We start from the raw sequence: 13,439 nt of genomic DNA, 5'->3' as shown, positions 1-13,439 counted from the left end.
CATTGGCAGGCGACACAATGACACTATGGACACGGTCCGTGTCACTAGTTAAAATTGCTTATTTCTCTGGATTTAAACATTCTTCGAAACATTTGGGATAATGTAAGTACACAAGTCAGCAAAATATATAACACTGTTCTAGTGGTTTTTGGATATTTTAATAAAAAAATCTTACATATTGTGTCTTTAATACACAGATCTAATATAAACATGTGATTTCTTTCCGGTTATTTACCTTCACAGACAAAACCAACTGTGTTTATGTAACTTAGGTTTTTTTTTTTTTTTTTTACATAAACTTGTGTGTATTTGACAGTTTAAGCGCAATAAGACATGAAAGAGAACTTAGTTTAGTGCTCACATGCCGTGTGACAGACTCTTGTGATGTGTACGCTCAGTATATAAGAATTATAAACTGATATGGCTTTAAAACGCATGATTTCGCGTGAAAGACATGATAATCAAAACCAAGCAGATGCTTTTTGCATTTAAAGAGACTTGCACGAAAACAGCGTGTTTCTGGTTCCTCTAAAAATAGGCATTTTCAAAATGATAATGCTGAAACTTCACAGACACATTCTGGGGACACCTGAGACTTATATTGAAATGAAACTACTGTATTGTAAGTGGAGTGTAACATGTATATATATATATATATATAAAAAACGGTTAGTTCCAGTCCTCATTTCTGATTGGTCAGCAGCTGTGTTTTATTCACGATACAGCATGGCTATGACCGCTTCACCCAACGGTTCTGTGTATCACTGAGCAACACCCTTAGCAACCACCCTTAGCAACATATACAACCAATAATATAGCATTAAAACTGTTCCGTGTATTTCGGAAGAATTAACTGTTTGTTATTTATTTAATGAAGTATGTATGAGTGACCCCTGCTGGCGTTATGTTGCAATTTTCATCTTTCATCACCTAATTTTGAGACTCATGAACTCTCATGAGCACCCATGAACTATTTTTTAGCGGAAGGACAGCATTTAATGAACTTGCTTCAAAAAAGTAACATATCAATGCATACATTTTTGTTTTTAATATTTTTATTGTGTGGTAACCGTTTTATAAAAGCAATAAGGTATGAGAGGCCGTGCTGTATTGTGAATAAATCACGGCTAAAGGGGTTGCTGCAGGCACTCCGCTTCGAGCCGTGCCTAACAATGCCCTTCAGTCATAATTTATTCACAATACAGCACGGCCTCTCATACCTTATTGCTTACATATATACATGGTATATATAAAAACCTTGCTATGTGGATAACCGAGACTTGTCATAGCACTTGCATATTATTGCTCTTTTGTTGGTTTCATTTGCTTATATTGTCTTCATTTGTAAGTCGCTTTGGATAAAAGCGTCTGCTAAATGACAATGTAAATGTAATAGCTGTGGAATGCAATGCAGTAATAGGAAACAGTTGCCTGTTTGTTTGCGCTGACACGAAGACTGTCAGAAGTGCCCTGATCTTCTTTGACGTTGCCTCATTGAATTGAGTTCTGCAGTCCTGCAAGGAAATACTAAAAAGGTCTAGCATCTTATAACCTCTACAAAAAAAAAAACTAACAAGACTAACAAAAAAAGACTAACAAGTCTTATATGTGTGTGTGTGTGTGTGTGTAGGACGATCAGACCCCGCTGCATATATCCAGTCGTCTGGGAAAACCAGATATAGTCCAGCAACTACTGCAACATGGGGCTTCACCTGACGCCACCACCACATCTGGATACACGCCGCTCCACCTGGCCGCCCGCGATGGCCACAGAGACATGGCATCTATCCTGCTGGACAACGGAGCATCTCTAGGCATCACTACCAAGGTCAGTCACACCAACAAAGCTGGACGATTCATAAAACTCGCTGTTTGTTGCTTGTCAGATGATCAGAGAAAATTTGGATGCCAACTAGGCTATTTTTAACCTCTTGATACTTTTGTTTACATTTACTATATAGACTACACTCTCAGGAAAAAAAGGTACAGAAGCAATCACTGGGATGTACCATTTACCCTTTAGGTACTAATATGTACATTTTGAGTACCTTTAAGGTACTTAAATGCACCCTTTATGGATAAATAAGGTAAAAAGGTCTATTTTGTGAAATGTACAACCAGTGATAATTATTGTATCTTTTTTCTGAGAGTGTACTGTCCGAAAATGGAAATTAATGTTGACAAATTATACATCTTTTCAAAGATCTAAGGATTTAGCAACAATGTTCAGTCTCTGTTTTGCAATACAGTACAAATTAAATATAAAAGACTTAAAATCTTTTCATGAGATGAGTCCAATTGTCACACTACAGTAGAGTAAATTGTGCGCAAAATGATGAGCATTCAGTGAAAACCATCCAATGGCACTTTTTATCCACCGAAAGGGTTAAATCTAAGAAATATTGAAATATTTTGCCTGAAAGATTCATCCTCCCTCTTTGTTCTCCCAGAAATTATGCAATCTGCGCAGTCTATGCTGTAAAAATGTGATCTTACTAGACTCTCACAAACAAAATTATAATAAAAAATAAAAAATTAAAATTAAAATATAGTTGTAATATTTTATAGTTGTAATATAATGTTTACTTGCAATATAAATTGTTATATATTTATTTATTTATTTATTTGTATCTTTATTTTTTTAATGTTTTTTGTGGTAAAAAAAAAAAAAAAGGATGAACCCGTCAATATGTCCAATTTCAACTTTCTTTACCAATTAACACTGTTTCAGGAAATACATACAACACAGGAATGCAAATAGCATTCACTAATTTTAACGATCCCTTGGTCCTAGTGTTACAATGCATCATATTTCTGTGGTATATTTTGTTTCAGAAATGTATTTTATTTCAGATAGGCTAACGCTGATGTGGTTTCGATGAATCAAAATAGATCATACTTTGATCACACTATTAAACTGATCCACTTTGTGCTGTTTAGTGAGTCCTGCTGCTATTTTCTATGGTCCCGTTCCACTCGTCATTTTTAAACAAGATTGTTTGATTGCATCCATTCCACAAGAGCGCCACCATTTTGCTTTGTCTGTGACATCCCTTGTGATGGGATGTTGATTTCTTTTTATGTGGTTTAATGGAGTGAACAGCCCCCTCCCTCATCAAGCTGCAGTTGTGTTTGTAATAAATCAGTAAATGAATTCAGTTATGAATAAATTGAGCATGTGAGCTGCGTTCTGATGTTGTTTCAAATTATTAATTAAATTGATTATTCTGTAAAACTAATCACTATGCAGATGTGTGTCTTGCCCTTTACTTTACAATGGACAAGCCCAACCCAAACTACCGAGAAATTATATTTGGATAGTCATAACTGAAAACTAAACGTGCTATATTAGAGATAGGAATCTATTATTTCTGCAATGTAGAACACCACCGGATGCTTTAACATTGCTTGTGGGCTGAAATAGTAATGGTATGAAATGGTAAAAAAATTTAATTTCGTTTTGACAAGTACTCTGCTTTCTTGCAAAAATTAACAAATTGCTGTCAGTGCAAACAACTAATGGAAACTGATGCAGTGTGTGAAATGATTTGTGAACACCTCTAGCTCATCATGACTCCTCTCTGTGTTAAGTTCGGATAGCTAGATAGATATCCCAACACTAATACACAGCAGTTCATCACTGGAAAAAATCATGCATCCTGACACATTCAGTATAAACATTTATCACTGAGCAGTGTTAAATCACGGCTTGAATGTAAATCAGCGTTTACTAAATGTTTTCTGTATGAAATGCTTTACATCTCCACCCTGAACATTTAAGCTGACTAAAGAAAGGTCATCTCATCCATCACAATAGCTCACCAACCTGCCATGCTGATGGAGGATTTTGCTAGCAGTATGCTGTTATATTTCCATTAGATGGAATATATTACAAAATGCTTTTATGGAACAGCATGATGTTGACATCATGTCCATTATTAAGGAACATCTGATGATGTTTAGGATCAGTTGGAGTTGCTGCATGTGGGATGTATTAGTTTTTGGTGTTTGTTCTCATTATGTTATTGAGCACAGGGCTTTCATTTCCACATTTCCCAGTGAATAAAGGTCCGTGGACCAGATCGGTACTCGCCTACACTCAAACTGAAACATAGTTTGAAACATCTGTCAGATTACATGGATAACAAGACATCTTTTCTCTCTGGTTAAGTCAGGAAATAAACAGGCTTTACATTAAAGACCGTATGTAATGGCTTGGCAAGTGCAGTTCCCTTTTCTGTGTTGATATACTGTATTTCCTACTGAAACAGGAGGTTGGTTTTGTAAATATCCAGGAGACATTATAATGAAAAATTGATACTTTGAACCAATTTATAAAATACTCTAATTTGTTAGTCAAATTTATGTTTTCTCAAATTATATTTATGGTTTGATTCAAACCTTAAATTTTGATCAGTATTAATGAAATATACTTATTTTCTCAAACACACACACACACACACAAACAAAAAGAAAGACTTTAATGTTTATTGTCTTTTTAAAATATGCATCCTATTGAAAGAAAGAAAGAACGAAAGAACTGGAAACTGGAAACCATGAATCTTTAGAAGAGACTATACATGTTAGTGTATATGCTAAAAGCAATACACTAGCTTAAAGTGCCCCTATTATGGATTTTTGAAAATTACCTTTCATGCAGCATGTACACAGCTCTATAAGTGAATGAAAACATCCTGCAAAGTTTTAAATCTGAAAGTGCACCGTGTATAAAGTTATTGTCTCTCAAAAGAAAGAGTCGACTCTGAATCACTGAAACGAGTCGTTTTTAAAACGAATCCCAAGCCGTTTCATGTTGACGTCAACATGAAACATTAGCATATTGCCCGCCCAGTTGTTGGTCTTTTCGCGTTGGTCTGAATGAAAATGCAAATTCATTTTTTGCCACTAGGTGCAGCTTTTGGAGCGGTAAAAATAGCGGTTTCCCCGGTAACGCTGTACACAAAGCAGCACTGTGCTCACAAACGCTGCTTTATCAGGCATTACAGGCATGATGAAATGAAAATGAGACCAATCGGACCAATCACCGCAGATTAGCGTCACGCAAAGGAGGAGTTTGGAAAAATGAATTGTTGAGCGAATCATTTGGGAGTCGTTGAGCAAGTAAGGTAAAAATAAATGCATATCATAAGACAATAAATGTGTTTTTTGACCTTGCATGCATGTCAACCTGTTGTTGAGGACTCCCAAAACCAAATTATGAACCTTTCATAACCCATAATAGGGGCACTTTAACTTTTTGTCATCCAATAAAACTCAGCCTTGACCCTCAGCAGCTATTTTCTAGCTGTAGTAATAAAAGATTCCCCCAGTGTCCCGCTGTGTGCTTGGGATAGACATAAAATACGAGACAACCATCACTGAGAGGCTGCCAAGTGTTACAGTGTGGGAATGTGCTGAGGAAGGACAATGAATTGATGGTGTTTTCCATGACTCCATTCACTGCAGAGCAGAGTTTCCCTCCGATAACAGCTGTCACTGGATATGTTTGTTCTGTGCCTTGTGTTACAGCAGTGCGTTATCTCTAACTGGACAGAAGTTTATTCTTTAGTATTACAGAAGGAAACTTGTGCAACACAGATCCGTTTTTTTTCCCAATGTCAGTTACAATTTTTCAACCCCACCCAAAATGAGTTTTGCATGTCATAACGGATGACTTGTCTCTGAATATTCTAGTGGGTAAATTTCTTTTTTTTCTTATCTTCTTTTGGTTATTATTATTTTTTTAATTCAGTGTACATTTTTTTCTTTATTTCTAAGTATGTACTGTTTGTCTTTGCAGAAAGGATTCACTCCCCTGCATGTTGCAGCCAAATACGGGAAGATTGAAGTTGCTAAATTACTGCTACAGAAGCGAGCGCCACCTGATGCAGCTGGAAAGGTAAAAGTGTCTATTTTGCACTAATGGTTATAGATTGATGATTACAACCTATAATGTACAAGATTTATAGTATGAGTCTATGTCATCATGGCCAATCTTCGGTTTCTGGTATGGTAACATGACCACGGTAAGAAATTAAGAATTCAGTTTTTATTTCTAAGCATCTGTTTAAAAGGATTTTGGATGAGAGACATGGGCATTGGACACATTTAATCAGAATTCTTTGTGTAATGCCTAAAAATGGTTACATCTGTTTCCCAACTCAGCTTACTCCCAATTAAATTTTACACAAAGAAGAAACAGCATGCTTGTGCTGGCTAATCTTCAGTCTGACATACAGACGAAGTATAATGAATGTTGGTTATCATATAGTTCACACATAAAGTAAACTCTCATTCCAACTCTCATGCATTTGCATGTGTATGAATGGAAGTGAATGAAACACAAAATCAAGTGTGACTGAACCATTAAAACCTCAAGAAATGAAAAGCAGTTATATGCATTTAAAACATTAATTTCATAGGGTCTTTAATACATATTAACAAACTCATGCGCTTAATGTTAATATTTTGTAGAACTGCTTATAAATACACATTCCTATTATCATTAAAAATGTAGTCACTGCAAAGTAAAATGTTAAAAAAAAATTATATAAGCACACTTATGTTGCTGCAATCATCTGCAAATCTATACATTTTATTTCTTAAGTTATGTATTCGGTGTCTTTTAACTAATACACATCTTTTAAGAAGTTGTTTTACATATATTCTGTATCATAAATGTTGTAAAACCATCCGCTGAATGTCTTTCTAACTGCAGACAGCTAGTGAATGCTTTAAAAATGGCATCTTTCAGATGAAAAGAGCCATATGTATGCTATCAGGGTACATACTATAATTTTCCACTTCCAGAGGTTTCATTTACTAATGTGTTCTGGCTAAATTTACTCTCCTGCAATGTCCAAATGTAAAAGCTGATTGATTTATGATGGCACCTGTTTCACACACCCCACCTTTGAGCTCTTGGCCAATAATAGCTGTATATCAATGTGTGTATGTATGTGTTTTTAGAGTGGACTAACACCACTGCATGTTGCTGCACACTACGATAACCAGAAAGTGGCCCTCCTTCTGTTGGACCAAGGATCGTCTCCGCACGCTGCAGCGAAGGTATCAGGAAACCCTTACAAACCGCAGTTTCTCAACTAGTACACACACATTTCATCCACACACACACACACAAATGATGAAGAAACATGGCTGCAAACCAAACGGCTGCACACATGCTCACACAAAACCACCTCCACCCCACATTCTTGATCATTTTTGTCATTTCACTTCTAGTCCACCCACTGTAACCACCGAGGATGGTAAGCTTATGCACATTTTATTGCTTTGAAAAAGAAAGTTCTTGAAAACTTGTGTACTTGGTGGTTGTAGATGAAGCAACAAACTCATTTACGTCTTGGATGGTACATTTTCAGGATTTTTTTATTTTTGTGTGACATATTCTTTTAAAGGGATAGATCACCCTAAAATCTAAGTTCTGTCGTTATATACTTACCTTCAAATCAGTTTAAACCTGCTTGACTTTATTTCTACAGCAGAACACAACATTTTGTTATTTTTGGAAATTGAAAGTCATTGGTCGTTAAATGTTTTCATCGTATGTAAAAGAGCAGCATGAGTATTTTTCAAAATAACTCCTTTTGTGCACCACAGAAAAAAGAAAGGCATTCAGGTTTGGAATGACATGAGGAATGAATAAACGATTACAAACTTTTTTGGGTGAATTACGCCTTTAATAATTATCAGTCCGGTTTCCGCCCACCCGTGCTTCTGGGGTTTGTCATGATTTCTCTCTGATCTGCCAGTCAGTTCTGTAATCTGTGCAGGAAATAATTGCAAACTAAAAATAACATGAATAAATGCTTTTTATCAAGTTCCAGCTGTTTGCATTGAAAACACCATCAATGGAAAAACATGGTCTGGATTCATCTGTAATAAAATTGTAATGTAGGCTCTGTTCTAAAGCCTAGAGGGCTGCCTCATTATTTACTGCCTACATAGGCAACTAGGCCTTCTAAGTAAACATCCTAACCAAATCTGAACATCAACATAGGCAATAACTTGTGTTTTGAAAAATATTACACTGTACAAGAGAAAGTAGGGACTGATGTTTGCATGTGGCTAAGCTAATGATGTTACAGTGGTAAGAGACCCAAGAAATGCTGTGTAAATTGTCCTTCTTTTTATCAGTATTTGTCAATATTGAACTAATTATCCAGTATGTCTCTCTCATTTAGTCAATCTTGGAATTTTATTTTTTTTTTCACTGAGCTTGTGCAGTGCATTCTGGAATTGACTATTCTGTGAATTATACTGTGTATGTGATTAATTTTTCTCAGAATTTGGCCAAAAGAAGTTTCTTTAGAGGCAGCATAATCATTTTTGAACAGCAATCGTGTCAGGAATAGGCCGATGATGTCATCTACCGAGGGCGCTCACTATGTTTTGGAACAGAGCATAGAGGTCTGGAATTTTACTGTTCTCTCATAGTCTTAATTCACAAGCCTGTGTTTAATTGTATCTGTTATGTTTTTCCCCAGTTTTTTGTATGAACTTGAATAGAGAGTCCACGTGTTCATGCTTTTAAACTGTTTGTGTTGTTTTGTCCACCCTGAAAGAGATCAGTGTAAACCCTAAACAAAGTACAGTGACCCAGATACTGCCTTTGTTCCTCCACAAAGAACAGTTAGATCTGGCATGTGCAGAACAAAAACTAATTTGTGGTTTGGATGGGACCACCGTCCATGGACCTCACTGGCTGACACCTTAGCATTCGCTATAGCTGTTAACAAGATCGTTTTCTTCACTCAGACTGCTTTTCTCCACCTTTCAGCCATCGTTCTACTCTCAGTCTGTGTGAGGTTAGAAGCAAAGTGCTGCTGTCAACATGTTTCTCTTTTGGAAATGTCGTAAAGGTTTTAGTGTGGTTATAGTGGTTTGGCAGCATGCAAGCTAGTGCTGTGTAGGACTGGACATATGTCCTACATAAATTGTATGTATACATTTTGATATGTTTCAGTCCTTTGTCAATATTGAATGTATAACTTCCAATCCTCTATACTATTTATACAGTGCATAGTGATCCAGGACAAGCTTCCACGTGTTATCACTGATATTTGGATAGCCATAGATATTCATTTATTATGATCTCCTTCATTTGCTTTCCCTCCCAGAATGGCTATACTCCACTGCACATAGCTGCCAAGAAGAACCAGATGGAGATAGCAACCACACTGCTCGAGTATGGAGCTGATACCAATGCCACGACACGCCAGGGCATCAGTCCTCTCCACCTGGCGGCCCAGGAGGGCAATGTTGACATGGTCACGCTTCTGCTTGCCCGTGAAACTGCCATCAATCTGGGAAACAAGGTGAAAAAGATAGATGCTATTGCACAATATTCTAATTTATTATAATATTTTTTAATTTTATGTGACATTTTCCTTTTGGATAAGTGAAATATGTAACAGGAAATTATGTCCATGAAGTCCTTGCAACCTTAAAAACCCTTAGTTTTGACTTGTGCATATACTTTAACATGCTATTGAAAGTAGTAGCATAATTATTCACATTATACTGAAAACAAAAACCAACATCCAATCAAAGCTGACCATATTTATTCCTTAATACACACACACACACACACACATATATATATATATATATATTAGGGATGCACCGAAATGATTTTTTTGGGCTGGGCTTAAAAACGAGAGAGAAAAAAAATATTGGTTCACTCCAAGCAGAATCGTTATTTGAACGTTTCTGTTCCTGCATTTGAGTATGTTTGAGTAGAAAACATACCGGTTAATAACGTTATTTTTTTAAGTTTTACTTTGCCAATAATAATAATAAAGTACAGCGTTTAATTTACTTAAAAAGAAAAAAAATAATGAAGAGAGTCTTGATCTCGCTTAGTCATAGCCAATACAGCATCATCTTTTCTAGATTTACCAAAGACCAAATGTATTAAACAAAAGAAAAAACTGTCAACGCATTAAAAACATTAGCCTAAAGTATTTTTTTTTCAAGATATTTAAAAATGTTTGCGCTTTGAGAGGGAAAAAAACAGCCTAAATTAGTAGGCTGTACGTTGCATTTTATTATTACATACAGAAATAATGTAGGCTAAAATACGGTAAATAAAAGCAAAATTACAAACACAATTAGGCTATTTTAGTTCCCTTCTCTCCACAACAAATCCTTTCAGAAGATTTAGGCTAAAAATAAACCTCAAGCCAAAACAAATTCATTTAAAAACAAAACTGAAGCCTACCTCTCTCATTCTGCACAAATCCATATGTTTCCATATTCGCGAAGTATGTGGATGCTAACCTATTATTTATTATGTAAACTATAGGCTTTGTTCTTTACTCGCATTATCGACGTAAAACATCATCCTTCACATATAGGCTATATCAGCAGTGAGGCGCGCGTTGGTCACACTGAACGGCACAGACTGTACTACGGACTATTTAAATTGAGCAGAGGCCATTGCACACTGAGTCCGAAATTTTCGCACGTTGAAAAATAAATACGACCTCACACTGTTTCAATCACGTTTACACACTGCCTCCGAAACTTTCGTCCGTGCACATGCTATGCGGGCACACGCACACTCATTCTCATTCTCAAGCACCCATTTCTCACACTCTCGCAGGACTGTGCAGAGAAAGATGGAAGAAGGGAAATGCACTATGAATCTTGAGTGCAACCTAACATGGTGACAGGCCTTTGCTTACAAAACCAAGGTCGGAGATGTCAACCTGGCTCAGAGAGTTTTAACTTGGGTTATTCTCAGTGTTTTTGCTAAGGCAAGCATCTACTTTGTTTGTACTTTGAACAAATCCCTAACACTTTGGCATGTTACTAGGCACTGAGGACATGAATTGTGCATTTTGTTCAGAGAAGGTGTGCTATTACTTTTCCAAGGGATGAGACTTACGACTTTTAAAGTCATAAAGATCATTGCACACTGAGTCCGAAAATTTCGTCTGAAATTTTCGCACGTTAAAAAATAAATACGACCTCACGTTATGTCAATCACGTTTACATACTACCTCCGAAATTTTCGTCCATCATAAAAAAAATTCGGATCGGGTTCAATTTTTCCGTTTTTCGCATCTGTAGCAAGCATTTTGAGAGGTGTTTTGACAATTCAGAGCCACCGTACAAGTGAACGCCAAAATCCAGAATGGCAGTTGTCAAATTCATTCCCCTTCATCTCGCAGCACAAAGCACTGTAAAGATCCTTGCACACTGAGTTCACAGAAATTGGGGGTCTTCTTTTTAATATGTGGTTCTAGTATCGCTAGCAAAACATCAAACTGAGCCACTGACATACTGAAGTAAACTTTGAATCACCCGTGATAATCCCGCTGCTCCTAGGGGGAACTCACCTTCCTCTCTATATCTCAGGATTGGATGGACCCAATATTACTTTTCTTTTTCTCTTTTTAAGAAGCAAGAAGATAACAAAATCATGCTCACTGCTTGAAGACTCCATTTAGTACTGATTTGTGATTTTTTCGCAACGGATTAATTAATACGCATCGGACTCAGTGTGCAAGGTTTACATTTAGTCATTTTGCAGACGCTTTTATCCAAAGCGACTTACAGTTGAGGAATGCATAAAGCGATTCTTCTTAAAGAGGCAAACAGACACAGGAAGTGCTCGTCATACCAAGTTTCAGGCATTGTTCAAATAAGTACAAGCTAGAAAGGGAAGGAATAAATAAAGAGAAAGGCAAAGTTTTTTTTGTTTTTTTTTAATTTAAGATGAAGTCAAGTAGCGTTGAAAGAGCTGAGTTTTCAGCTGTCGTTTGAAAATCGTCAGGGATTCAGCATCCCTGACTGCGTCACTGTGAGTGATGCATTTTTAGGATAACATATACGAAAAAATGCATACGAAAATTTCGGACTCAGTTTGCAATGACCTTAACTTTTTATGTTTCTTTAACTGTATTTTATTTTGATAATGAACAGGCGGCGATGTCAAATTAGCAAAATTTGTTGTATGTGCGTGTGAGGCACCGACGCGATCACTGCATTGTTTTCACTACTGTTACGGGTCATTTATGGTCATACCAACGCTGGTTGGTCATACATATAGAAGAAAAACATCATTCAAAACTGTAAAGCTTTTGCAAAATAAAGAAAACGGCTTTCTGCCATCTCGTTTTTTTTTTCCGAGTACTTCGAAACGCATTACAATTATCCGAAGCTCAGCACAATTTTTTTTTCTTTTGTTTTGTTAATCTGTTAATGATTTAAGTGAAATATATTTTGTGTATAGGCCTATATTCCTTTTTATGTAGCCTATATAGTTTTATTCTGTTTTCTCCGTTCACAGAAACGCTGTAGGTGCTTGATGTGACCTTGTGTGAATCCGTGTTCTACACTGGTTTCAAACAAAAAGCTGCATATTAGGCCATTCATTTTCACTTAAATGTAGGCCTAATGCTTGGCGGTTCGTGACATATCCTCGGATAAACATGTGACTTACCTATGATGAATTTACAGCTGAGTGCGGGCATTTCACTCGTTGGATGCGTCAGCGTCACGTTTGCATAGGCCGTACTATGCCGTCTGACAAACTATATTTTATACAGATTTTATTTTGTTTTGGCAAGTATTTAATTATTTTGCCCAGAGAAAAACGTTGGATTATGCAACAGGCATGCAACTCGTTGTCTCCATGCAGTTAATTAATAAACCATCGGTATCGGCCCTTTTCATGCTATTTCCGATATGTTGATGGCTTTAAAATATAATCAAAAATTGGCCGATACATCGGTGCATCCCTAATATACATATATAATATGATGCTCTTAAATTTGACTTTTAATTTTTTGTGATCTAATAAATTCCTAATATATAAAATGTAAGTTCTGCTTTACATTTTTATCTAATTGAATATTCAGTTGGACTTGAAAATGTCACATTATGAAACTAAACACATTACGGAAATTATCACATTACAGAAGTAAAATGGGTTGTGGTTGCCATTTCATGTTGACTTCAAGGTCACCAGTGTCAAATTATGGTTATATTCAGCTCAGCTATTAAAGGGATAGTTCACCCAAAAATGAAAATTCTGTCATCCTCATGTCGTTCTAAACCCGTAAGACCTCCGTTCATCTTCGGAACACAAATATTTTTGATGAATTCTGAGAGCTTTCTGACCCTTCCATAGACAGCAATGTAATTAACACGATCAACGTCCATAAACGTAGCAAGGAGATCGGTAAAATAATCCATGTGACATCAGGGGTTCAACCTTAATTTTATGAAGCTACGAGATTACTTTTTGTACGCAAAGAAAACAAAAATAACGACTTTATTCAACAAATCGTCTCCTCCACGTCACCCTGGCACCATTTTGGAGAGTATCCACTGAACTTAAACAGCGTATGCTTTATTGTTGAATAAAGTCATTATTTTTGTTTTCTTTGCGTACAAAAAATTATCTC

General features: G+C 36.3%; 1 protein-coding gene across 28 annotated transcripts in view; it reads left to right on the top strand.

Annotated features, from left to right (window-relative positions):
• LOC107654059 (ankyrin-3-like) overlaps positions 1 to 13,439 on the top strand; it is a 164,097-nt gene that overhangs the window by 100,786 nt on the left and 49,872 nt on the right. For 26 of the 28 annotated variants that reach the window (XM_016440959.1, XM_016440961.1, XM_016440975.1 and 23 more), the window contains 4 exons: positions 1,631 to 1,828; positions 5,801 to 5,899; positions 6,970 to 7,068; positions 9,141 to 9,338. In XM_016440959.1, the coding sequence (XP_016296445.1) occupies positions 1,631 to 1,828; positions 5,801 to 5,899; positions 6,970 to 7,068; positions 9,141 to 9,338 (594 nt within the window). The other 2 variants (XM_016440977.1, XM_016440976.1) reach the window with 2 other exon arrangements.

Source organism: Sinocyclocheilus anshuiensis, unplaced genomic scaffold (genome assembly GCF_001515605.1).
Source record: "Sinocyclocheilus anshuiensis isolate Anshui unplaced genomic scaffold, SAMN03320099.WGS_v1.1 scaffold454, whole genome shotgun sequence".
Lineage (NCBI taxonomy): Eukaryota > Metazoa > Chordata > Actinopteri > Cypriniformes > Cyprinidae > Sinocyclocheilus > Sinocyclocheilus anshuiensis.
Note: the sequence above shows the minus strand (reverse complement) of the source record. Positions and strands in the feature narration are given on the sequence as shown.